The sequence below is a fragment of the Anolis sagrei genome, chromosome Y (genome assembly GCF_037176765.1).
Source record: "Anolis sagrei isolate rAnoSag1 chromosome Y, rAnoSag1.mat, whole genome shotgun sequence".
NCBI classification, from domain to species: Eukaryota; Metazoa; Chordata; class Lepidosauria; order Squamata; family Dactyloidae; genus Anolis; species Anolis sagrei.
The window spans coordinates 14,442,443-14,469,732 of NC_090035.1; the positions used below are offsets into that span (position 1 = coordinate 14,442,443).

The window sequence follows — 27,290 nt, forward strand, 5'->3', positions numbered from 1 at the left end:
TAACCAATGGTCATGCCAACCCCTTACAACTAATGGAGACATGAGTGTAAGGTGTCACACTGCAATGTATGGAGACACCCTTTGATTACATTTCAAAAAAGTATAGGCTTCGTAAGATTGTCCTTTCTTGTTCCATTGACATGACACAATGCAGCCGACACACCAGTCCAAAAACTCTGCCGTTGAATAGTATTCATAACAATTCATTCGTTACTGTGAATTAGAAACAGTGAAGACATCTGCCCTTGTGCTTTGATACTCTGCTGCTGAGTACGCATGCCCACCATGTTAAATGATGATGTTCAGCTCTATCACTCCTTTCCACCTGACGCTAAGGAGGCTCTCCAAGTCCTGAACCGATGCTTGGCTGCTGTGTCAGTCTGGATGAGGGCGAACAAATTGAAACTGAATTCAGACAAGACAGAGATCCTCCTGGTCAATCGAAAGGCTGAACAGGGCATAGAGTTATAGCCTGTACTTGATGGGGTCACACTTCCCCTGAAGACACAGGTTCGCAGCTTGGGAGTGATCCTAGATTCATTGTTGAGCCTGGAACCCCAGGTCTCAGCAGTGGCCAGGGGAGCTTTTGCACAATTAAAACTTGTGCACCAGCTGCGCCCGTACCTTGGGAAGTCTAACTTGGCCACGGTGGTCCAAGCTCTTGTTACATCCCGATTAGACTACTGCAATGCACTCTACGTGGGGCTGCCTTTGAAGACTGCCCAGAAGCTTCAATTAGTCCAACAGTCAGCAGCCAAGTTGCTCACCGGAGCGGTACACAGGGAGCGTACAACTCCTCTGTTATGCCAGCTCCACTGGTTACCGATCTGCTACCGAGCACAATTCAAAGTGCTGGTTTTAACCATTAAAGCTCTAAATGGTTCTGGCCCAGACTACCTGTCCGAACGTATCTCCTACTATGAATCATCACAAAGTTTAAGATCATCCGGAGAGGCCCTGCTCTCGATCCCACTGCCGTCGCAAATGTGATTGGTGGAGATGAGAGACAGGGCCTTCTCAACAGTGGCTCCCCTTCTGTGCAATTCCCTCCCCAAAGACATCAAATTGGCCACCTCCCTCCTGTCCTTTTAGAAGGAAACTCAAGACTTGGCTGTGGGACCTTGCGTTTGACCATGAAATAGCTGCTTGTATGAAGAAGGCATAAGCAATTTCGAAGTGACAATGAATTGACCCGGACCTGGATTTTAGTTGGCGTGTTTTAACAACTGTTTTGTTTTAATGATTTGTTGGTTGTACTTATCATTATGATGCCACCGAATGGTGTTTGCTATGAGGCCACCCTAAGTCCCCCCTCAGGGGTGAGAAGGGTGGGGTACAAGCATATGAAATAAATAAATAAATAATTCCTAACATATTTTTTCAGGTTTTAGCTGGGTTTCTAGCCCCAGCCCAGCCCCAAACTTTCATGGGAGGATTATTCTAATCGTTTACCAAGCATAAGAGGCAAACTGAAAAACTAGTTTGGGGGTGAGAAGGGCGGGATACAAGTATATGAAAATAAATAAATAAATAAATAAATAAATAAGTGAGACATGCCGCATTATCACAGGATGTCTATGCCCAACACTGCTGGAGAAATTATACTGTCTGGCTGGTATTGTACCACCTGATATCTGCCGGGAAGTAGCAGCCAATAATGAAGTCAGTGACAGCTCTGGCCCATCCTCTGCTCGGATATCAGCCAGCAAGCCAACGCCTTAAATCAAGAAACAGCTTCCTACGATCTACGGAGAAACATCTCAGCAAGCAAGAGTCCAAAAGTGGCAGGCTAAAACCCAGTGGTGGAGGCTGGATGAGAAACACCCTCCTGGGCACACAGAAGACTGGGCAACTTGGAAGGCACTCTGGCACCCAAGCACGGGCAAACTTGGGTCCTGCAGGTGTTTTGGACTCCAACTCCCACCATTCCTAACAGCCTCAGGTCCCTTCCTTTTCCCCCTCAGCCGCTTAAGGGGGAAAAGGAAGGGGCCTGAGGCTGTTAGGAATGGTGGGAGTTGGAGTCCAAAACATCTGGAAGGCTCAAGCTCGCCCATGCCTGATTTAAATTGACAGGGATGGGTCTGCACTTCTTCTTCCGACCGCCAGGGGCCGCTGCGGCCTCCACTGGCGACTCGGCGGCTGCTTCCGGTGCTGAAAGCCTCTCTCCGGCGCAGCTCTATGGTCACTTCCGGCCGTGGCCCAGGGACAGACATGGTGAGGCTGAGGAAAGGGGAGGCCGGGGGTTTTGGGCAGCGGGAGTTTGAGGGAGAGCCTCCCGCAGACTGGTCTGGGCGGCTTTTGCCCTGACGGCCTCCCTTCTCCTCCTCCTCTTTTCCTTCTAGGCCAAGTACCTGGCGCAGATCGTGCTGGTGGGCCTCCAGGTGGTGGGCCGGGCCTTCGCCCGCGCGCTGAGGCAGGAGTTCGCAGGTCAGTTTCGGGAAAGAGGGCCGAAGGGGCTTGCGGCGTCCTCTTCTCAGCGTGTGAGCTCTGCGCATGCTCGGGAAGCCTCTGACGTCACGTGGATAGGCGCAGTTGGGGCGAAGCCCGGCAGGGGGCGCTGCGCTCTCCCCGGTCGCTCTCGGAGGGTTTCCGAGATACACGTCACAGCGCCACCTCGAGGCCTGGATGGAGCCTCTGCAGAAACCCATGGCAGGCAGATCAGTCTCTTCTCCCACTGCACAGCCCTTGGGCCTCAATTATTATTATTATTATTATTATTATTATTATTATTATTATTGTCGCCTGTGCAGGCCTGTATTAGAGGTCAATTATTATTATTATTATTATTATTATTATCGCTGTGCAGGCCTTCCTTATAGGTCTATTATTATTATTAATATTAATATTATTATTGTCGCCTGTGGAGGCCTGTATTAGAGGTCAATTATTATTATTATTATTATTATTATTATTATTATTATCGCTGTGCAGGCCTTCCTTATAGGTCTATTATTATTATTATTAATAATATTATTATTATTATTGTCGCCTGTGCAGGCCTGTATTAGAGGTCAATTATTATTATTATTATTATTATTATCGCTGTGCAGGCCTTCCTTATAGGTCTATTATTATTATTAATATTAATATTATTATTGTCGCCTGTGGAGGCCTGTATTAGAGGTCAATTATTATTATTATTATTATTATTATTATTATTATTATTATCGCTGTGCAGGCCTTCCTTATAGGTCTATTATTATTATTATTAATAATATTATTATTATTATTGTCGCCTGTGCAGGCCTGTATTAGAGGTCAATTATTATTATTATTATTATTATTATCGCTGTGCAGGCCTTCCTTATAGGTCTATTATTATTATTATTATTATTATTATTATTATTATTATTGTCGCCTGTGCAGGCCTGTATTAGAGGTCAATTATTATTATTATTATTATTATTATTATTATTATTATCGCTGTGCAGGCCTTCCTTATAGGTCTATTATTATTATTATTATTATTATTATTGTCGCCTGTGCAGGCCTGTATTAGAGGTCAATTATTATTATTATTATTATTATTATTATTATTATCGCTGTGCAGGCCTTCCTTATAGGTCTATTATTATTATTATTATTAATATTATTATTATTGTCGCCTGTGCAGGCCTGTATTAGAGGTCAATTATTATTATTATTATTATTATTATTATTATCGCTGTGCAGGCCTTCCTTATAGGTCTATTATTATTATTAATATTAATATTATTATTGTCGCCTGTGGAGGCCTGTATTAGAGGTCAATTATTATTATTATTATTATTATTATTATTATTATCGCTGTGCAGGCCTTCCTTATAGGTCTATTATTATTATTATTAATAATATTATTATTATTATTGTCGCCTGTGCAGGCCTGTATTAGAGGTCAATTATTATTATTATTATTATTATTATTATTATTATTATCGCCTGTGCAGGCCTCTATTATAGGTCAATTATTGTTGTTGTCTGTGCTGGCCTGCCTTAGAGGTCAGTTATTATTATTATTATTATTATTATTATTATTATTATTAACTGTGCAGGTCTTTCTTATGGGTCAATAATGTGCTGTGCTGTGCTGGCTTGTCTTATAAGTCTATTATTATTACAATTATTATTATTATTATTTGAAACACAACAAGATGAGTCGGACACTTCCCAAGTGTCTAGGACTGTGTGATGTATCAGCAAATAATGCGTGCAGATCTCAGTAAGGTGGCCTTTTGCAGCTGGCAGATGATAATTTTGTCAGCGCTGATTGTGTTTAGGTGCAGGCCAAGGTCTTTAGGCACTGCACCCAGTGTACCGATCACCACTAGGAATTCCTTGACTGGCTTATTATTATTATTATTATTATTATTATTATTATTATTATTATTGGCTTTACAGCCCTGTCTTATAGGTCAATTATTGTTGTTATTGTTGTCTGTGCTGGCCTGCCTTAAAGATCTATTATTAGTATTATTATTATTGTTGGCTGTGCAGACCTGACGTATAGGACAATTATTATTGATTGTGCTGGCCTGTCTTATAGGTTTATTATTGTTGTTATTATTATTGGCTGTACAGGCCTGTCTTATAGGACATTTATTATTATTATCATTATTATTATTATTATTATTATTATTGTCTGTGCAGGCCTGTCTTATAGGTCAATTATTATTATTGTTATTGTCATCTGTGCTGGCTTGTCTTATAGGTCTATTATTATTATTATTATTATTATTATTATTGGCTGTGCAGGCCTGTCGTAAGTCAGTTGTTATTATTATTGTTATTAATGTCATCTGTGCTGGCATGCCTTATAGGTCAGTTGTTATTATTATTGTTGTTGTTGTTATTATTTGTGTGGCTCTGTCTTATAGGTCTATTATTATTATTATTATTATTATTATTATTATTGGCTGTGCAAGTCTGCCTTATAGGTTTATTATTATTATCATCATCATCATCATCATCATCATCATCATCATCATCATCTGTGCAGGCCAGTCTTATAGTTCTATTATTATTATTATTATTATTATTGTCATTTGTGCTGGCCTTCCTTATAGGTGTTGTTGTTATTATTATTATTATTATTATTGGATGTGCAGCCCTGTCTTGTAAGTTAATTATTATTCTTATGTTTATTTATATCCTGCTTTCTGTCTTTAACAAGAGACTCAGAGCGGCTTGCAGTAAAACCAAATGACATAAAATTGAAAATCTAAAAAAATATGCAAACATTAAAATAGAATTAAATGTTAAGGGTATTAAAAAGTAAACCGTTAAAATCCTTTAAACGTTATTGCATTACATTGACACTTTGAAGGACATGGTTTCATTTCTTCGCATTGCTCTTGCTTTGTTTTGTTTGAGTCACTGATTTTGTCAAGTTTTTTGGCACTTTAGCTACAATATTGTAGTCTGGAAAGACACCAACCTTAGTGAATCATGTGCTTTTCTAGCATTTGTATTGCTTTGCCTGGCAAGGTTTGCTTGGGGCCCAAAGGCACGAAGGCCTTGCATTCAGGGCCAGGAAGAGGATACTTTGTGGGAGATTGGGGTCCTGCTCTTGGTTGATTCCTTCCAGAGAAGCCATTGAAATCCACAAGCATGTGGACAATTTCAACAGAAAGGAAGAGACCATGAAAATGAACAAAATCTGGCTACCAGTATTAAAAAACTCTAAAATCATAACAGCTAAACAACAGAGAGGAAAAAACCAGGCACAGATTAACACCTCCCAGCAACAGATTTTCCCAGGCGCAGACAGGCCTTCAAATGCTAATGAAGGTGATCAGCTAAACATTCACACCTAACTGCAGCAGGGAAGAGCTCCTTGCCCCACCCCAGCCATTCCACAGATATATAAACCCATTTTTCCTACTTCCGACAGACCTCACAACCTCTGAGGATGCTTGCCATAGATGCAGGCGAAACGTCAGGAGAAATGCCTCTAGAACATGGCTCTATAGCCCGAAAAAACCCACAAGAACCTTCTGTATGGAGTGTTCCCCAGGGATTTTGAATACCTCCATTCTGCTTGATGATGCCTATCCTGGTGGCATTAGAGGCCTAACCATGTCCTGTTTGTCTTCCCCAACAGCCAGCCAAGCAGCAGCCAATGCTCGGGGACAGGCAGGGCCCCGATCCTCCTCTGCCACAGCCTCCAGCCTCTCCGGGATCAGCCTCCAAGAGGCCCAGCAAATCCTCAACATCTCCAGGCTTAGCCCAGAGGAGATCCAGAAGGTGAGGGGGGCCCATTTGGGGAGGGAGAAGGGCATTGGTTTCCTTCAGATGGAAGTCCCCCTTGAGCTACTCCTGCAACCCAGACCTATGTGCCTTTCTCAACTTTCTTTGCACACTTTTCCCAGTGGAACGGAAAGGATCAAAGGGAGTCTAGAGTCCAGTTTGAGGGAAGTCCTAGTCCCACTCTCTTCTGCATTGGTCAGACCTTCTCCGTGTCCAATTCAAGAGGGATATTGACAAGATGGAAGGGGTCCAGGGGAAGAGGGTGACTAATAGGATCAGAAGTCTGGAGATCATGAATCCCCTAAAGACCTGGGTCTGTTTAGCCTCCACAAGAGAAGCAGACATGATGATAATGTTTAAATGTTTGAAAGGACTCCACAAGGAAGAGGAAGGAGACTTGTTTTCTTCTGCCCTGGAGAATAGGACTCAATGGGTCCAAATTACCTCCCACCGGACCATTAGGAAGAACTTTCTGAGCTGTTCAACAGAGGAATTATCTGTGTTGGAGTCTGGTGGAAGCTCCTTTGGGGGATTTTAAACAGAGGTTGGATGGCTATCTGTCAGGGGGCTTTGATTGTGCTTCTGCATAGAAGAAGGTTGGAGTGGATGGCCCTTGGGGGACTCTTCCAACTCTGTGATTCTAGGATCCTCTGCTGAAGTCTTTTGGCACATGATTCATAGCGTACCCCCCCAAAGGTCTTCACATGCCTCTCCATGGCTTCGCACCATAAGGCATTGCACAGCTACAAGGCGGTCCATGCAAGTTAGTTACATCCTCACCACTCTTGCAGAATCATGGGAGCTATAGTTTGCAGGAGGAACTTAGGATTCTGTGCCTCACCGATCTCAGGACTCTTGGTTGGGAAGAACCGGGTCTGTTGAGAAGAGGCCTCTTTTGCTGTGTTCAGGGACACCCCCCTCCCCCCAAAGCCTCCATCCTACCTCATTCAGGGATTTCCCTTTTGGATATCAGTCTGTTGCTGGGAACCAACCCGTTGCTTTCTCCTTGGCAGAACTACGAACACTTGTTCAAGGTGAACGACAAGTCGGTGGGTGGTTCCTTCTACCTGCAATCCAAGGTGAGTGGGGACCTTATTTTGCCCACGATCTCTGGGCCTGGCTCTGCCCTTCCCTTTGCTCCCCCTCCTGCAAACCCCAGGAGCCCTTTGCCAGCATTTGGCAAGCCATCCTGAGAACTGCAGTAAGATGACAATAATGATATTACCCACCTCTCTTTGCAACTGGTTTAGATGCCAAGAGTCTTCATTTAACCCCCCCCCCCCCCCCCCAAACTGGTTGGCAGGTGTTTCCTGCAAACGGGAGCAGAGTCAGTCTTGTTCTGCTGTGTGTCCTGTGCCCAATTCTGCCTCCCTGGTGGTGGTACAGCCAGCCCTTGGCGCAAAGGATGGTCCCGCAGCCCCCCTGCCCTGTATGACTATCCTTCCATCCCACCTCTGTCTCCTTCTGCAGGTGGTGAGGGCCAAGGAGCGCCTGGACGAAGAGCTCCGGATCCAGTCTCAAGGAGAACAGGAACCGCAGCACAAGGCTGAAACGTAGCGCCTAACCCCACTCCCCTCCCTTCCCTTCCCAATCATTAAGTTATAGCTAGCTAGTAAATTGCTCTTGTATAGCCTTGGTCTGCAAGCGTCACTTTGTGTCTGACAGGGGTCCAGACAACCTTCCAATTTGGGCAACTTGTGCAATTTGCACCCTGGCCTCGATACACAACCCTTGCACTGGAGCCCTTCATTCTGGAGGTCGAGGTGAATGGGTTCCCCCTTAAGGCACTGAAAACGAGGCGCATTGGAGTGTTTGGGTTCGCTTTTATTGTTTCTGTCGTAACCGGCCCTCCTTCCTTCGGGGCAGAAGAGGGGACCGGGCGGTCATCGGTTGTAGCTCATGGCTTCCTGCCTTAAAACTATGCTATCAACATGGGGGGGGGGGGGAGGGGGGGACCAACATAGAACTACAATCGAAAGGCACTTAGAAACTGTTAAAATACTGGCGGCCCAAACAGACAGGAAGAGAACAGCAGGAGGCAGGAGCACACAGCACCGGCTCAAAGGCCTGGTCGATCGGCAGAAGATGCCGGGAGGGAGGGAGGGAGGGAGAAAGAAGGGCAGTGCTGCTCTCAAGCCCCAAAGCGAAGGAGCACGCTTCCGCCTGCACCTGGGAGGCCAGCTCCCCTCGGGGTGGCGCAGGGGGGAATGGTCAACAGGAGGCTGCAGGAAGCCCAGAGGAGGGGTCCCTCTGAGAAAAGTAGGTGTGGACAGGCACACAGGGACCCCCCCTTGTGAAGGGAGAGGGAGCTCCTTGGAAACAGACTGGAATGGAGGGGAAGAGGAGGGCACAACGGGGGCACCGTGGCTGCCAAGTCTGTCTCCAGTGTCCCTGGAGTGGCTCTGCCTCTATGCAGTTAAAGAAGGGGAAAGAAGGGTTCCTCCTGGCCCTGATGGTTTGGCTGTCCGTCGGAGAGTCTTGCGGGATTCTGGGATGGGTCTGGCGGGGAGGGAAAGGCAAGTGGCCCAAGGACAGAGGGAGGAGGCTGTCCACAAGGGAGACACTCCCCCCCAGGGCCCGCCCCACAGTCCTGTTTGACCTCCTTAATGTGAGGCCCTACGGCTCATAGAGGGGAAGTGAATAAGTCAGTCCCTCCGCGTCAAAGGGGGGGATGCAAATTGGTGAGCAGCACATGATGCCTTGTCATGGGAGGGGGAGCTTTGTACAGAAGGGGACCCACTCACCCAGCAGCCATTCCAGACCCAGCACTCCCTCCCTCCCTCTGCACAGAATCTCCTCTCTCCCCCATGAGAAAATCCTGGGCCATTGGGACTTTACAAAGGGCAAGGAAAGGGCTGCCCCTGCCTTTCTGTTGCAGGGAGGACATCAGAGGAGTCCAGAAAGGGCCGAAGAGGAGGGCACAACGGGGGCTGTGTCTGTCTCCAGCGTCCGTGGAGTGGCTCTACCTTTATGCAGTTAAGGAAAGGAAAAGAAGGGATCCTCCTGGCCCTGAAGGTTTGGCGACAACCTGGGATGGGCCTGGCAGAGAGGGAAAGGCAAGTGTCCCCAACAAGGGCCAAAGCTGAAAGGTCAGCCTGTCCAAGCAGCACAACAGGAATGGGGGTGGGGGGGGGGTTGTCACAGCCGCTGCCCATGGAAATGGCGCTTATTGCTTCGCTCAGGAGAGACTCCTCCTCCGTCGTAAGAGAGAGCAAATGAGGGCAAAGGGGGCCAAGTTGGCTCCGTCAGGAGATACAAGGGGGAGCTATATGAGGGGCAGAGGCCTGCCCCCCTCTGATAAGATACTGTTTGTTCTGCCACAAAAGAGGGCAGCCGTTTCAGGGAGGCACCAGACCCACCTTGGAGGTTGCGCTGGGGTCTTGGACCATTTCGTGCATTTGCCTTGACCAAGAAGAGAAGTCTCAGAAGCAAACCCCCCTGGGGACTGGAAGCTTCAGGGCACAGGGCTGTTCCAGTGCCTTGGCGTCTGGACAGGAAATGGGAGACGGTGATGGGGAGCTTGCTCTGCAACCGGCTCCCAGTGGTCAGTCCTCCTCACCTTCGTCCTTCTCCTCCTCTCAGTTCACCGCCTGCTTGAGCAACACCGACCCAGTGGGGATGACCACCCATCCAGGGGGTAAGGCTTCGCCCCCGCTGTTGCCGTTCCTGTTCCCCCCGGAGTTGACCCCTGTGGAGAGGTCCAAGGCACCCCCAGGCAGCAAGGGAAGCCCCTCCTCGGGCATAGGGGACCCGGCCCGCAGCCTGGCCAAGTCAGTCCGCTCCAAGAGCCCTTTGCAGCTGCCCCTGACAATGCCGCCACTGCCACCGCCTTTGAGGAGACGGGCTCCGTTCCCGTGGGAGCACCTCTCGGCCTTGGCAATGGAGGCTCCAGCCAGCAGGGAGACCAGGGGCAGCCCCAGCCCGCCAGACGCAAAGGGGGCAGAGAGGAGGGGGCTCTTGGCCAGGTTCAGGGGTGCCAGGACGGGACTGGGGAGGCCAGCAATGCCCGCGGTCGAACCCAGTCCGGCGCAGGCCAAGGCGCTGAGGTCCAGGGGGCCACCCGGGGGCCCAAGGGGCAGGCCACTCAAGCCGGGACCCCCAAAGAGGCCGGGGAGAAGGAGCTGGGCGCTAGCAAAAGGCCCATCCCCCGCCAGGGAGCCCCCCTTAGAGGCAGCGGAGGTGGCGATGATGGCAGAGGGGCCTCCTTGCGCCTGAAGCATCTCCTGCTGCTGCTCCTGGGAGATGTGGTGCCCGTGGGCCTTGATGTGCTTGCGCAGGGAGCTGGGGTCCGTGTAGCGCTTGTGGCAGCCAGGCATCTTGCAGTAGTAGGGCTTGTCCACGTAGTGTGTGCGCGTATGCTTGAAGCGGTCACTGGAATTGGAGTAGCGCTTGTTGCAGCCTTCGTAGGGGCACAGGTAGGGCTTCTCCCCTGGAGGCAAGAGGGAGGGAGGGCAGAGGGGAGCATTGAAAAGTGGGGAAACAAGGGTCTTGGAGGGTGTTATCGGCCTCAACGGGCCTTCTCTAATGTATTAGGATGAACAGAGAGCTGCCCACCCTAGGTCTTTATGGAGTAATTCCAAGCAGATGGGAGACTAATCTTTTGCCTTTGGCACCCATAATAATAATAATAATAATAATAATAATAATAATAATATAATAATAACACACACACACACACATATAAATATTATAATAACAATATATAATATAAATTATAAAAACATAAAAATAATAAACAATTTAAATGCATCTATTAATGCTTTATGGAGCCATCCCATGAAGATGGGAGACTAATATTTTGCCTCTGGCACCCATACTAATAACAACATATAGTAATAACATATATACAAGTGTGTGCGTGCATATGTATATTATTTAGTATTTATTGTTGTTATAATATATTCATAAAATAACAATATATAATAAATAAATAAAAATAATAAAATTATTAAACACATCTATTAATCCTTTATGGAGCCATTCTATGCTGATGGGATACTAATCTTTTGCCTTTGGCACCCATAATAATAATAAATTATATATATATATATATGAATGAATAAAACATATATATATATACATACATACACACACACACACACACACACACATATATATACATGTATGTGTGTGTATATATATATATACATACACGTGTGTGTATATTTATATATATATGTGTGTGTGCGTGTGTGTGTATAAATAATAAAATCGTTAAACACATCTATTAATGCTTTATCAGTGGTTCTCAACCTGGGGTCCCCTGATGTTTTTGGCCTACAACTCCCAGAAATCCCAGCCAGTTTAGCAGCTGTTAAGATTTCTGGGAGTTGAAGGCCAAAAACCATTGCTTTATGAAGCCATTCCATGCATATGGGACGCCTTTGGAACCCATAATAATAATAATAATAATAATAATAATAATAATAACAACAACAACAACAACAACAACAACAAAACAACATATATGTGTGTGCATGTTTACATGTATATTATTATTATTATTATTATTATTATTAATATATTATTATATAAATAAAAATAATGAAACCATTAAACACATATATTAAACTGCTTCAAACACAGCCTCCTCCTGGCTCAGTCTTACAGACTGCCATCTTGAACAGCCTGCTTGAAAAGAAAGGTTTTAGCCTTTTATCTCTTCCGATCCTAGTCAGGATAACATTCCTCTCTGCATTGCCAGCAAATGCCTAGTTTCCCTATTCTTGCCCCCTCCATCCTATCTCCACATCTGAAAGGACGTTGTGCTCCTTCACAGCCAATTTGTTGCCCCTTATTGATGCCAGTCCCTTCTCTGCCAGGATGACAACATGGGCACCAAATGCCCCCTACCAAAAAGGGTGGAGTGCTGGCAGTATCATCCATTTTCCCCCACCCCACCCCACTGCCCTGCCGCTGAGACTCACCTGTGTGTGAACGGTTATGGATCTTCAGGTTCTCGAGGCGGGAGAAGCTCTTGTTGCAGGTGGGGCAGCGGTGAGGCTTCTCATTGGTGTGGGTCCGGATGTGGATCAGCATCTTGTACCTGCAGGAAGGAAGTCCATGGGGAGGGTAAGGAAATAGATCACAGGTGGTCCTGGGGTCGAACATTGTGCCGTCCCCACCTGCTGGCCCCATACCTGGCGTTGAAGCCCCTTCCATGGCGGGCGCATCCCTCCCAGTGGCAGCAGTACCCCGTGTCCTTCTCGGGCTTGACATGGAAATCGTTGACATGGTCCACCAGGTCTTGCAGGAGGTCAAAGGGCCGGTGGCACTGCAGGGACAAGAGAAGGGTCAGTGGAGGGGTGCATCTCCCCATCCCCCCCAATAGGGGCACACCTCTGGGGCCCCGCTCACCTTGGACCACTGACAGACCAGCTGCTGCTTCTGCAGAGGGAGCTCCGGAGAGAGGCGCTTCTCCTTGGGGGCCCCCAGGAAGGCCGAGGCAGGCAAGGGCAGCCCCCCTGCGTTCAGGGGCAGGAAGAACTGGAAGGAGCTCTGCAGGGCCTCAATGTAGCGCAGTGAAGGCAGGTCCTGGATTTGGGGGGGGGGGGGGGCAGCACCGCAAAATCAGATAATGGAGTCTAATAATATTTTTTATTTATTTTTGATTGTTAAACTCCTCCCAACTACACAACCCATCACCCAGACGATGTATTTCCTCTATATCAGGCATGGGCCCCCCTCCAGGTGTTTTGGACTTCAACTCCCATCATTCCTAACAGCCTCGGGCCCTTTCCTTTTCCCCCTCAGCCGCTTAAGCGGCTGAGGGGGGAAAAGGAAGGGGCCCGAGGCTGTTAGGAATGATGGGAGTTGAAGTCCAAAACATCTGGAGGGAGGGCCCAAGTTGGCCCATGCCTGGGCTAGTGGACTCACCCGCAAAGAAGAGAAGGAGGAGGATCCTGCGGGGGTCTCTGGGGGTGGCGAGAGGCGGAGGTCAATGGTCGGCGGCTGCGAGGGGCAGGGGGCTTCCCTCTTGTCCTGGGGGCACCGGGGCCGCGGCGGAAGGCCTGTGGGGCAGAAAGGGGCAAGGGTCTGTGAACCAAGGATCCTAGAGCTGGAAGACATACAGCTTAGAGGTCAACCCCCCTTCTGCCAGGCAGAAAGGCACCTCCAAATCCCTCCCAACAGATGGCCATCTGTTTTCTGCTTTAAAACCCTACTTAGAAGGAGACTCCACTGGGCTCCAAATCCCAGAATTAGAAGGGACCCCCAAAGATCATCCATTCCAACCCTCTTCTGCCGTTAGGCAGCACGGCACCATTAAAATCCTCCCAACAGAGGACCATCCAGCCTCAGATTGAAAACGGCTGAGGGGGAACAGGAAAGGGCCCAAGGCTGTTAGAAATGGTGAGAGTTGAAGTCCAAAACACGCAGAAGTAGGGCCTAAGTTTGCCCATTCCCGATCTATACTGTACAACTGCCATGGTTCAATGTTATGCATGCTTGGGAGTTGGTGAGGCACCAGCACTCTTTCGCTGACCTTGTAAAACTACAATTCCCAAGATTCCATAGCATTGAGCCATGGCAGTTAAAGACAGCCCAAAATTGTAAGGGCTAAAACTTTTTCTCCAATCCTCAGAGTGAGTAGGGCAAAAGCATTGCGTTGAAAAGTGTGGGCTCGCACAGATCCCACTGACTCACCACCATTGGGGGAGCAGGGGGAGGGGGGGCTGGCAATGGGGGTCCCTTCCTCCTCCTCTTCTTCTTCTTCCTCCTCCTCCGAGGCCCGGGGGTCCAGGCGCTTGGGGCCAACGGGGGCCCAGCCGCCCTTCTCCCGGAGCCTGGAGATGCTCAACTTGAGGTCCAGGGGTTCGTCCAGGGAATGCATGGCGAGGGGTCAAACCCTTCTTGTCAGGGAGGCAGAGCTTCAACCTGCAGGAAAGAGAATAGAATAGAATAACTTTATTGTCATTGTACGTGGTACAACGAAATTAAATGACATTCTCAATTACATTATATATGCAGAATTACAAAACAAACATCCATCCTTCTACAGTACATTCTATGATGGTTATCTGGAAAGTAAGGTTACAAGGTATGGAGATCTCATGGGGAATTTTCGTGGGAAAAGTTGGTATCATTGTCGTGTAGCGAGAAGCCAGCCGAAGAGAATGAGCAGTGTCGGTCGTCAGTAGCTCATCAACTGGTGTTGCAGTGAAGGTCAGAGATGAGCATGCTCATTCCGTTTCCCTTCTGTCTGTCTCCTTCATGACAATGCACATCCGCACACCACTCATGCAACGGCAAATTTTCTCAGAGGAAGTTGGTATCACTGCCGTGTAGCAGGAAGCCAGTGGAAGTGAACGATCACTGCCAGTCATCAGTAGGTCATCCACTGGTGTGGTGGTGAAGGTCAGAAATGAGCATCCTCATTCCGTTTCCCTCCAAGTACTAAGTTCACGCTGTAATACGCTACCAAAATGCTAAGGGCATACACACCACTCCGATTCATTGCGAAATCATTTCAGTTTATGGAGAGGATGTAATGTCAAGACAGCATGTGACAAAATGGGTATGGAATAGATTGTGAGACCACGAAGAAACTTGGCAGAGCCATCCAAAACAAACTTTGTGGGATGCTGACAGCAGGAGTCTGCCTCCTTCATGACAATGTGCGTCCGGACACTGCTCATGCTACACAAGAGTTGTTGACTTCATTTGATTTGGGATGTTTTAAGCCACCCCTCTCACAGCCTCCATCTCACACTCAGTGACTTATTATCTGTTCGCCAAATTGAAGGAACACCTGGGTGGAAAACACTCTTCCGACAACGAGGAGGTGATAATGGAAGTGACAAACTGGCTGAATAAGGTGGAGGGAAAAATAATTTTATGTGGAAAAATAGTGTAATACCTATGCTACAATCCATGTAAGTTTTATTAAAATATATTCTTTATTTGTATTTTAAAGAATCTTGTAACCTTACTTTCTGGATAATCCTCATAATCACTATTGCACAGCCCCTAATGCAGTGTTTCCCATTTTGGAGGTCAGGACCCCCGGGGGGGGGGGGGTCACAAGGGGGTGTCAGAGGGGTCACCAAAGACCACCAGAAAACACAGTATATATATTCATGGGGGTTCTGTGTGGGAAGTTTGGCCCAATTATATCGTTGGTGGTTCAGAATGCTCTTTGATTGTAGGTGAACTATACATTCCAGCAACTACAACTCCCAAATATCAATGTCATTTTTTCCCCAAACTCTATCGGTTTTCACATTTGGGCATATTGAGTATTTCTGCCAAGTTTGGTCCAGATCTATCATTGTTTGACTCCACAGTGCTCTCTGAATGTAGGTGAACTACAACTCCAAAACAAGGTCAATGCCCACCAGACGTTTCCAGTATTTTCTGTTGGTCATGGGAGTTCTGTGTGCCAAGTTTAGTTCAATTCCATTGTTGGTGGAGTTCAGAATGCTCTTTGATTGTAAGTGAACTATAAATCCCAGCAACTACAACTCCCAAATGACAAAATCAATCCCTCCCAATCCCACAGTACTCAAATTTGGGCGTACCGGGTGTTTGTGCCAAGTCCAGTGAATGGAAACGCATCCTGCATATCAGATATTTACACTACGATTCATAACAGTAGCAAAATGACAGCTATGAAGTAGCAACGAAAATAATGAATGAATGACTATCTAGGGTGAGCTGGATCACTAAAAATAGTCTGAGCTTCCTTAAGGCAGCAGGAATTATAAAGTTCTTGCAAAGAGGGAAGAAAGCAGACAATAATTCTCGGTCATAGTGGTAAGTAGTCCTCTGGAGTGCCTTCCTTTTCTGCCACTGTGCAATTAGCAAACCATATGCAGATGCAATAGGTTAGAACACTCAATCGCACAGCAGTAGAAAGTCACCAGCAGTTTTTCATTCAATTGTTGGTTTCTTAAAGGTCTCAGATAATACAGTCTCTGCTGGGCCCTCTTAAGCAATGCTGCAATATGAACACTGGCGACAATCCATACTTTGCTTTTTAACACGATTGTGAGGTCAGGAGTTATTATTGCTGCAATTAATAATGTAGACACCTTATCTTCTCTCCCCACCCCACTCCCCAATTCTCTCTTCATAGTGTTTCAGCTCTTCTTTTTATACCCTCCCTGCTCCCCCCACATCCCAACAGACTCAAACTTATGAGTCAATAATATGTTTCATGCTTATGCCTATATGAGCATGAAACATATTATGCCTATATTTGATGTTTTTATAGTTTTAATGGTTCTTATCTACAGTTATATGTTAATGATTTAGATATGTGATATTTTTACATATATGCAAGGCATCAAATTTGGCATTTATTATGTTGTAAACCGTGTTGAGTCCCCCCAGGGTGAGAAAAGCGGTATACAAATGCAGATAATAATAATAATAATAATAATAATAATAATAATAATAATAATAGACAGCCAGTTCTCTCACACCCAAAGCTACTTGGAGTTTCTCAAGTCACTCCTGACATGGAAATAATAATAATAATAATAATAATAATAATAATAATAATTATTATTATTATTATTAGCTGTCCCCTGCCACGCTTTGCTGTGGCCCAATCTGTGTATATGTGCTTTGTGTGTGTATATATATGTGTGTATATATGTGTGTGTGTGGTTTTGTATGTGTGTTGCAATGTGTTTTTTGGTTTTTAAAAATATCTTCTGTTGTGTTTTCAGTATTTTTATGAGTGATGGACACTTGTTGGCCTGATAAGTGTCCAATTTTGGTGTCAATTCATCCGGTGCTTTTTGAGTTATGTTAATCCAACAAACGAACATTACATTTTTATTTATATAGACTAACTGTCTCCTGCCACACATTGCTGTGGCCCAGTATATTCACTGTGTTTTGTGTGTGTGTGTATATTTGTGTATATGTGTGTGTGGTTTTGTGCATGCGTTGTAATATTTTTTTGTTTTTTGGGTTTTTAAGTCTCTTCTGCTGTGTTTTTCAATGTTTTTATGAGTGATGGTCACTCGTTGGCCTGATAGGTGTATTGTGTCCAAATTTGGTGTCAATTTGTCCAGTGGTTTTAGAGTTATGTTAATCCCACAAACAAACATTACATTTTTATTTATATAGAGTAGCCATCCCCTGCCACGCATTGCTGTGGCCCACATGGGGATTCTGTGTGGGAGGTTTGCCCCAATTCTATCGTTGGTGGGGTTCAGAATGCTCTGTGATTGTAGGTGAACTATAAATCCCAGCAACCACAACTCCCAAATGTCAAGATTATGTTTTTCCCAAACTCCACCAGTGTTCACATTTGGGCATATTGAGTATTAGTGTAGAGTGTAGTCCAGATCCATCATTGTTTGAGTCCACAGTGATCTCTGGATGTAGGTCAGTGGTTCTCAACCTGGGGTCCCCAGATGTTTTTGGCCTTCAACTCCCACAAATCCTAACAGCTGGTAAACTGGCTGGGATTTCTGGGAGTTGTAGGCCAAAGCACCTGGGGACCCACAGGTTGAGAACCACTGATGTAGGTGAACTACAACTCCGAAACCAAAGGACACTGCCCACCAAACCCTTCCAGTATTTTCTGTTGGTTATGGGAGAACTGTGTGCCAAGTTTGGTTCAATTCCATCGTTGGTGGGGTTCAGAATGCTCTTTGATGGTAGGTGAACTATAAATCCCAGCAACTACAACTCTCAAATTACGAAATCAATTTTTTTTGAGTGAAGGACATACATTGGGTTGTTAGGTGTATCGTGGTCAAATTTGGTGTCAATTCCCCCAGTGGTTTTTGAGTTCTGTGAATACCACGAACGAACATTACATTTTTATTTATATAGATGATGATGATGATGATGACGATGATGATGATGATGATTATTATTATTAAGCAGGGTCTGCATAGCCGTCAGTCGGGAGGGTGTTGGCTGTGCCTTCCTGCCTGACAATAAGGGGCTGGACTGGATGATCCTGAGGATGGTGGGGGGACAGGGGGTGTCTTTCAGCTGCATAGCTCTTTAGAAATGTCCGTTCTTGAGATCCCAGGCTTGGATCTAGTGGAGATTCCCCTGCAAGGGACCTTTCTGTGTTTCCTGCAGGAAGGAAAGAGTGGGCCTTCCTCCCCTCCTGTCTGCGGCCGCAGCCCAGCCCTGTGGCTCCTGGCACTGAATGGAGGAAAAGGAGGAGGAAGCCGGCCCTCCAGCCCACTCTCCGCCTTGCCTTTCTAGCCTTCCTGCTTGGGCTGGGCCTGGCAGGGGGCCATCCAGGAATGGCTCAGACAGGCAGGAATGTGGGAGTGGCTCTCTCTTGGGGGGCCCAGGCAGGAAACCATAGGACCCCCCCCCCACAAGGGAATACAGCTCAGCTGCAACATAGGCAAAGGGACACTCCCACACACACACACACACCGGACCTTCAAATTGCCAATAACAACACAAGAAATGGGGGGGAAAAAAGGGGGGGGGGGGTTCCCAAGAGAGAAAAGGAGCAGCTGCAAGGGTCTCCCCACTTTGGGGGGAAAGGGAGGGACACATTTTCCTCTATGGAGAAAAAAAGGTCCTGATCTAGAAATATGAAGTTTGGGGCTTTGGAAAATAAGTCAGATGCAGAATATGCTTTTAATTTTAATCCAATCTAATTTTATTTTTTTTAATTATATAATAATAAATATAATAATAAGACTTTATTTATACCCCGCTGCTGAGCTTGTTGATCAAAAGGTCGCAAGTTCGATTCCGGGGAGCGGTGTGAGCTTCCACTGTCAGCCCTAGCTTCTGCCAACCTAGCAGTCCGAAAACATGCAAATGTGAGTAGATCAATAGGTACCGCTCCGGCGGGAAGGTAATGGCGCTCCATGCAGTCATGCCGGCCACATGACCTTGGAGGTGTCTACGGACAACGCTGGCTCTTCGGCTTAGAAATGGAGATGAGCACCACACCCCAGAGTCAGACATGACTGGACTTAATGTCAGGGGACTACCTTTACCTTTTTTACCATCTCCCCAAGGGACTCAGTGCGGCTTACATGAGGCTGAGCCCACAACACATCAATAACAAAAGCAATAACAACAAGCAATGCAAACCATTAAAATAAATCTCATAAACAAAAATAAGCAATAAACATGAACAATAGCACAATACACATTTATAAACCTTTGGCTGGGCAAAATGTAATAATTAAAATTTTAAAAGTATGAACAGGGCATGAACAGGTAAGCTATAACTGGGATAGACTATTCAGAGAGGGATGGGGTGTGCAGACAGTCCTAGGTCAGTAATAAAGTGCATTTAGAGGCCATATTGCTGAGAGTTTCCTTATTCTGGGAAGGCACACTGGAACAACCACATTTTCAGGCTCCTCCTAAAGACTGCCAGAGTTGGGGCATGCCAGATGTCCTTGGGAAGTGAGTTCCAGAGTCGAGGGGCCACCACGGAGAAGGCCCTCTCCCTTGTCCCCACATAAGTTTTAAGGCATTGAAAATCGCTTTTGAAGTAGAGAAGTGGTTCTTAACCTTCCTAATGCCGGGACCCCTTAATACAGTTCCTCATGTTGTGGTGACCCCCAAGCATAACATTATTTTCGTTGCTCCTCCATAATTGTAATTTTGCTACTGTTATGAATCGTAATGTCAATATCTGATATGCAGGATGTATTTTCATTCACTAGGTCAAATTTGGCACAAATACCCGATACGTCCAAATGTGAATACTGATGGGGTTGGAGGGGATTGCATTTGTCATTTGGGAGTTGTAGTTGCTGGGACTTATAGTTCACCTTCAATCAAAGTGCATTCTGAACTCCACCAATGATGGAACTGAACCAAACTTGGCACACAGAACTCCCATGACCAACAGAAAATACTGTAAGGGTTTGGTTGGGAGTAATCTTGAGTTTTGGAGTTGTAGTTCACCTGCATTCAGAGAGCACTGTGGACTCAAACAATGATGGATCTGGACCAAACTTGGCACAAATACTCAATATGCCCAAATGTGAAAACTGATGTGAAAACTGCTAAAATGTAAACACTGGTGGAAATTGGGAAAAATAGACCTTGACATTTGGGAGTTGTGGTTGCTGGGATGTATAGTTCACCTACAGAGAACATTCTGAACCCCACCAATGACAGAATTGGGCCAAACTTTCCACACAGAACCCCCATGACCAACATAAAATACTGTGTTTTCTGATAGTCTTCGGTGACCCCTCTGACACCCCCTCATGACCCCCAGGTTGAAAAACTAAAGTTGTGCTGGGGAAACTGCACAAAAAAACCTTTACAAACTAGCCAAACTTTTCACCTCGCTTAAGGAGCCCCCAGTGTTGCAATGGGTTAAACCCTTGTGCTGGCAGGATTGGGGACTGACAGGTCAGGTTTGAATCCTGGGAGAGCGTGAATGAGCTCCCTATGTCAGCTCCAGCTCCCCATTTGGGGACATGAGAGAAGCCTCCCACAAGGATGGTAAAACATCAAAATATCCCAACGTCCCCGAGCAACGTCCTTGCAGACGGCCAATTCTCTCACACCAGAAGCGACTTGCACTTTCTCAAGTCGCTCCTGACATGGAAAAAAAAGGGGGCCTCATGTTCTGTACAGTCCTGTGAGGACGGCCTGGGCCCCTTGGCAGGCAGTAGCTGGTTCACCCTGTGACCATTTGCATATGCTAATGGGGCAGAGGCCAAAGGGATGTAGGGGGTCTCCTTGCCCACTTACTAGCAGGAAGAGTGGGGTCATACACCCCCCCCCCCCAAATCATGGGGATTGGGAGGAAGGAGTGGGTGCTGCAGCCAAGGCTGAATTCCTGAGCTGCTTCTCTGAGAGGCGCCTTGGGTGGGGCGCCTTGGACACGAAGCGGATCCAGAAAGCAGCCCCCCCTTCCCTTCCCTGCTTCCAAAGGCGGCTGCTGGGTTGCAGAGGCTGCCAAGCCAAACTCCGCCTGGAGCCCCACATTCCTGGGAAAAGAGGCCTTCCCAGAATCCAGAGGAACCGGAACAGCCAGAGACCTAAGCAGCCCCCCCACCACACCCTCTGCCTTCCTTCAATGCTGCCGCCACGGCCTCCTTCCAGGGCCCCACCCTTTGGGTCACAGCCGCAGGGAGGGAGCACAGGCCAAGAGAAAGAAAGAAAGAAAGACACACAGAGAGACAGAAAGGAAAAGAAGGATTCAGGGGAGTGGGAACCAACACCAAGCCACTCCAAGGCCCAAGGCATCACTCCCTGACCTTTGACCTGGAGGGATACCCACCCCAAAAGGAGGCTTTTAAAAGCATTTCAGAGCCACAAGAAGAGGCAGGAGGGGAGCCCACAAGGGACTCAAGAAAATGGGTCAGGGTCTGCCTGCACATGCCCCCCCCCCCCAATAGCTATACATAGCAGCCCTTTTGTGCAATGGACTCACAGGCAGCCCTCTCCCCACTCCCATCCTGCCTTGAATTATGGCAGCCCTCTCTGCACAAAAACAGAGTGGAGGGTCTGCCTTCAAGCCTCAAGGAGAAGTGGGTAACACATAAATTATTGTCAAAGGCTTTTATGGCTGGAATCACTGGGCTGCTGTAGGTTTTTCGGGCTACATGGCCATGTTCTAGAAGCATTCTCTCCTGACATTTTGACTGCATCTATGGCAGGCATCCTCAGAGGTTGTAAATAATAATTTATGTGGGTTGTTGTAGGTTTTTCAGGCTACATGGCCATGTTCTAGAAGCATTCTCTCCTGACATTTCGCCTGCATCTATGGCAGGCATCACAACCTCTGAAGATGCCTGTCATAGATGCAGGTGAAACGTCAGGAATTATTGCTTCTAGAACATGGCCATATAGCCCGAAAAACCTACAACAACCCACATAAATTATTATTATTTTACTGACACAATAATAAGAATAAAAAAAATAAATTTATATTCCGCTCTGTCTCTCCAAATGGACTCAGGGCAGATTCCAAGCATAAAAGGCAAACATTCAATGCCCAAACACAACAACAATACATCCATACTAACAAAATTTATTCAACCCAACATATAAATATGAATTATGCCACAGAATGTCACAGCAAACGAGATATATATGCTGGATTCTGTATCACAAAATCACAAGTCGAATACTTCCTGAGTGTTTAGGACTGTGTGATATTATTATTATTATTATTATTATTATTAGATGCATAGCAAGATTAGCACACAGTAAACAAGATCACTCTGCCGGCTTTTGTATTTGCTTACACATCAGACACTTCCCAAGTGTCTAGGCCTGTGTGATGTATTGGCAAATAATGCATGTAACTTGTCAGCGCCAATTGTTTTTAAGTGCTGGCCAAGGTCTTTAGGCACTGCACCCAGTGTGCCAATCACCACTGGGACTACCTTGACTGGCTTGTGCCAGAGTCTTTGCAGTTCGATCATTAAATCTTTTATTATTTAAATAATAATAAAGGATTATTATTATTGTTACTACTACTACTACTCCCTATCTGTGGGAGCTGAAGCACTCATTCCCAGTTCTGCCACAACTGAGGGACAGATAGGTGACGCCTTTCTTCCCCCTTTCAGAGCCCTCTTGCCTCGATTGGGGTCCCAGTAGGGAGAGAAAGGGGCCCTAATCCCCCAGAGCCTCTGGCACAAAGAGTTGCAAGGGAAGTCTTGCCTGAATAGGCAAGGGACACAGCAGCCAACTATGGGGGGGGGGGGGGGGGGGCAGAGGTCTTTCCTGCTGGGGCTCCCCAGATATGAACCTCCTTCCCTTAGGAATCCCAATAGGTCATGATCCTGGGACCAAGCAGGGACTTTTATTAAATCCTTTGTCGGGGGAGATCTAAGAGGTTCCTCCTATTTCAGTGTTTCTCAACCTGGAGGTCAGGACCCCTGGGGGGGGGGGTCAAGAGGGGTGTCAGAGGGGTTACCAAAGACCATCAGAAAACACAGTATTTTCTGTTGGTCATGGGAGTTCTGTGTGGTAAGTTTGGCCCAATTGTATCATTGGTTGGGTTCAGAACGCTCCCTGATTGTAGGTGAACTATACATCCCAGCAACTACAACTCCCAAATGACAAAATCAATCCCGCCCCCTGCAACCCCACCAATATTCAGACTTGGGCATATCGGGTATTCGTGCCAGATTTGGTCCTGTGAATGAAAATACATCCTGCATATCAGACATTTACAATATGATTCATAACAGTAGCAAAATTATAGCTATGAAGTAGCAAAGAAAATAATTTTAGGGTTGGGGGTCACCACAACATGAATGGTCACGGCATTCAGAAGGTTGAGAAACACTGCTCAATTTGGACCTTGTCTAAAATGAGTCAAAGCTGCCTGATTTGAATATGCAACGAAAGCCACTTATTAGCCAAATTAATTTTGTTATAAACATGAGATATACATGTTTTGATAAATAATAATAAACAGCTATTTGTATTCCTTGTCACCCTCTTACAGACCCCCAGCTTCGGAGGGTGGGGTTGGGGCGCTAACCCATACTGGGGAGGGGTCTCAACGCATGAGTTGAGGTTCTGATAACATGATCCCCTCCCTCTGACATGACACAGCTGTTTGGAATGGGACCCCCAAAGAAGGGGGCCTCTGTGGAGAAGCTTCTCATCTCATCTCCCCCACTTTTGCAGAGAGCAGCCGAGGACAATGCCCAGCGGGGGCCAAAGGGGAGGAAGAGGGCCCTGTGCCCAGATGGCTGGCTTGGCCCAGCTCTTGGCACAGCCTCCATGCCCCCTTTTCTTTCGCAGACACAGGCAGCCCCCACCCCCCTCTGCTTTGCCCAGGGCACCTGCCTGCTCCTCCTCCTCCTGGCTTCCCTGCTCAGCAGAGCGAAGCAGCAGCAGCAGCATCCGCCACCTCATCACCAGGCCGCCGGCACCGACACCGCCTCCTCTTCCTCCTCCTCCATTGAGCAGCGGCATCCTGAGCAGCAGTGGAGGAGGAGGAGGCGGCGCTGCTGGCGTTCCTTCCACCTGGGCAGCTGCCAAGGGAGCCTGCCAGGCCCCAGGCTGTCTGCAGAGCCCCAGCTGCGACTGCTGCGAGGAGGAGGCAGCGCCAGACAGAAATAGAGGGGGGGGGGGGCATACAGAGAGAGAGAGAAAGGGTGGGAAAGGCCCCTTATTATACTGGGGGGTTATACTGGGGAGCTATGGGACTGAGAGTGAGGTAGGGGCAATGTGGGGACCACAAAGGAAAAGGCATGCTATTTGGGGCCAATCAAGAGGACACTCCCCGCCCTCCAAAAAATAGAATCATAGACTCATAGAGATGGAAACCATCCTCAGGGGTCATCCAACCTTCTTCTACCACAATCCAAGCACTCCTGACAGATGGTCATCCAGCTTCTGTATCATCATCAACCGCATTTTTTGTATGTGTCAGGAGTGACTTGAGAAACTGCAAGTCGCTTCTGGTATAAGAGAATTGGCCGTCTGCAAGGACGTTGCCCATGGAGCGCCCAGATGTTTTACTATCCTAGGGGAGGCTTCTCTCATGTCCCCACATAAGAAGCTGGAGCTGACAGGCAGAAGCTCATCCCACTTTCCAGATTTGAACCGCCAACCTTTTGGTCAGCAGTCCTGCAAGAACATGGATTGAATCCGGTGGTTCCCAACGTTTGGGCCTCCGGGTGTTTTGGACTTCAGCTCTCACAGCTCCTAACAGTTGGTAAGCTGGTTAGGATTTCTGGGAGTCGAAGTCCAAAACACCTGGAGGTTCACAGGTTGAGAACCACTAGTTTAACCCATTGTGTCACCATGGATTCCTATCAGAGTTGGACAGAACCCAGTGAAATCCCATTACTCTGCCAGGAAGGAAGCACCCTTCCAAGCCCTCCTTACAGATGTGTCACATCAGCAGCAACAATAGTTGGATAGACCCCAAGGGCAATCCAGCACAATCCCATTATTGTGTCAAGAAGGAAGATCCCATCCAAGCCCTCCCGATGGATGGCCATTCAGCCCCTGCATCATCATTATCATCATTGTCATCCTAGAGTTGGAAGAGATCCCATGGGCCACCCAGACCAATGCCATTATTCTGCTAGGAAGGAAGACCCCCACCCAAGCCCTCCCGACGGATGGCCATCCAGCCTCTGCATCATCATAATCATAATAATAATCATCATCATCATCACTGTAATCCTTGAGTTGGAAGAGACTCCAAGGGCCATCTAGCCCAATCCCATTATTCTGCTAGAAAGGAAGATCCCATCCAAGCCCTCCTGACAGATAGCCATCCAGCTCGTGCATCACCATCATTGTCATCCTAGTTAGAAGAGATCCCAAGGGCCACCCAGTATGACCCCATTATTCTGCTAGAAAGGAAGACCCCATCCAAGCCCTTCTGACAGAAGGCCATCCAACCCGTGCATCACCATCATCCTAGAGTTTGAAGACTCCAAGGGCCATCTAGCCCAATCCCATTATTCTACTAGGAAGTAAGACCCCATCCAAGCCCTCCTGACAGATGACCATCCAAGCTGTGCATCATCATCATTATCCTAGAGTTGGCAGAGATCCCAAGGGCCATCTAATCCAATCCCAGTATTCTACTAGGAAATAAGACCCCATCCAAGCCTTCCTGATAGATGGCCATCCAATTTGTACATAATCATCATCTTAAGAGTTGGAAGAGACCCCAAGGTCCACCCAGACCAATCCCATTACTCTGCTTGGAAGGAAGACCCCATCCAAGCCCTCCTGACAGATGGCCATCCAACCCGTACATCATCATCATCATCCTAGAATTGGAAGAGATCCTAAGGATCACCCAGCCCAAACCCATTACTCTGCTTGGAAGGAAGACCCCATCCAAGCTCTCCTGACAGATGGTATCACAATGACAACAATAATAATGGAATCATAGAGTTAGGAGAGACCTCAAGGGCCATCCAGTGAAATCCCATCACTCTGCAATGCAGGAAAGGCCTTGTTTTTTGAGGCGGGGACTCGCAGTGAAGTATGGGCCAACTTCAGCCCTCTGGGTGTTTTGGACTCCAACTCCCATCGTTCCTAACAGCCTCAGGCCCTTTCCTTTTCCCCCTCAGCCGCTTAAGCGGCTGAGGGGGAAAAGGAAGGGGCCTGAGGCTGTTAGGAACGATGGGAGTGGGAGTCCAAAACACCCAGAGGGCTGAAGTTGGCCCAGGCCTGGCCTAAGTGCGCATGCGCTCTGTCTTCCCTCTACCTCCCCTCCCCTTCCCTTCCTCACCTTGGCTTTGTCCGCGTCCCGAGGGGAGGGGGTCTCTCTTCTTCCCTCTCTTCTTCCCTTTACCTTCCTTCCTTCCTCTCAGCCCCTCCTTCCTTCCCCGGCCGCCCTCCGGCCCCGACGGAGCCCCCCTCCGAAGAGGCCGCGCCGCATCTGCGCCTCAGGAAGGAGAAGAAGGGAGGGGGGGCGTTTCCGCCCTTTGGGGGCTCTCGAAGAGGAGGAGGGGGAGGAGGAGGAAGGGGAGAGAGAGAGAGGCGAGTGACCAGCCTGGCCCCGGCCGCCCAGCGCCCCCTTTGGAGCAGGAGAGGCTGTCCCTTCCTGAGGCCACGCCCCCTCCTCCCACCACACGAGGCCACGCCCCTTCTTTCCCCCCTCATCTCTACCCGAGGCCCCGCCCCTTACCCTCCCCGCGCGCCAGGATAGGACAAGAGAAGGCTAGGCCCCGCCCATTCTCCCCTTCATCTCTATCGGAAGCCACGCCCTCCCCGTGCGCGCCAGGACAAGGCAAGGGAAGGACCCCGAGCCGAGGCCCCGCCCATTCTCCCACTTTCATCTCTACTCGAGGCCCCGCCCCCTCCTTCGAGGCCACGCCCATTCTCCCGCTTCATCTCTACCCGAAGCCCCCCCTTCCCAGCGCGCTCGACAGGAGAGGGCAAAAGGCGGAACCCGAAGCCCCGCCCATTCTCCCCCTCATACACGAAGCCCCGCCCCCCCGCGCGCCAGGACAGGGCGAGGGAAGGAAGCCGAGCGGAGTGCGCACGCGCAAGCGGCTCCGCAGTGGGCTCTCTGCCTGATGGGACCTTATATATAATAAATTTATTTATTTATTATTTATTTACTTTACTTGTATACCGCTCTTCTCAGCCATCAGGCGACTCAGAGCGGTTAACAACCAGTATCAGCAACACAGTACAAAATCATTAGT

The 27,290-nt window shown here is 47.7% G+C and overlaps 2 protein-coding genes across 4 annotated transcripts in view; one reads left to right on the forward strand and one right to left on the reverse strand.

The window, feature by feature from the left end:
- The window catches only part of LOC132782061 (mitochondrial import inner membrane translocase subunit TIM16-like), a 78,679-nt gene extending 70,824 nt beyond the window's left edge, over positions 1-7,855 (forward strand). Inside the window, exons 1-5 of one of the 2 annotated variants that reach the window (XM_060786721.2) lie at positions 2,077-2,214; positions 2,343-2,427; positions 6,080-6,222; positions 7,239-7,304; positions 7,696-7,855. In XM_060786721.2, coding sequence (XP_060642704.2) covers positions 2,179-2,214; positions 2,343-2,427; positions 6,080-6,222; positions 7,239-7,304; positions 7,696-7,782 — 417 coding nt within the window. In that variant the 5' untranslated portion in view covers positions 2,077-2,178 and the 3' untranslated portion in view covers positions 7,783-7,855. Of the gene's footprint in view, positions 1-2,076; positions 2,215-2,342; positions 2,428-6,079; positions 6,223-7,238; positions 7,305-7,695 lie in introns of those variants that run through there. The other variant, XM_067461703.1, reaches the window with a different exon arrangement.
- Positions 7,856-8,028: 173 nt separating this feature from the next.
- LOC137095248 (zinc finger protein GLIS2-like) lies at positions 8,029-26,683 on the reverse strand. 2 transcript variants are annotated; one of them, XM_067461705.1, is made up of 7 exons: positions 26,369-26,683; positions 13,870-14,100; positions 13,102-13,235; positions 12,583-12,759; positions 12,366-12,499; positions 12,153-12,271; positions 8,029-10,654 (listed from the first exon to the last, which is right to left on the reverse strand). In XM_067461705.1, the coding sequence occupies exons 2-7, from the start codon at positions 14,054-14,056 to the stop codon at positions 9,804-9,806; spliced, it is 1,602 nt and encodes a 533-aa protein (XP_067317806.1). In that variant the 5' UTR covers positions 14,057-14,100; positions 26,369-26,683; the 3' UTR covers positions 8,029-9,803. The 2 variants fall into 2 exon arrangements, with proteins under 2 accessions (XP_067317806.1, XP_067317807.1); XM_067461706.1 differs by lacking the exon at positions 26,369-26,683 and adding an exon at positions 23,953-24,171.
- Positions 26,684-27,290: the final 607 nt, after the last annotated feature.

Excerpts from the sequence above, each read along its gene's own strand:
- LOC137095248 (XM_067461705.1), bottom strand. The coding sequence starts at position 14,056 with ATGCATTCCCTGGACGAACCCCTGGACCTCAAGTTGAGCATCTCCAGG. Across the intron at positions 12,760-13,101 it reads CCTCCTTCTCTTCTTTGCGG|GACCTGCCTTCACTGCGCTA; the intron begins GTGAGTCCACTA and ends CCCCAAATCCAG. Across the intron at positions 10,655-12,152 it reads CCATAACCGTTCACACACAG|GGGAGAAGCCCTACCTGTGC; the intron begins GTGAGTCTCAGC and ends TCTTGCCTCCAG.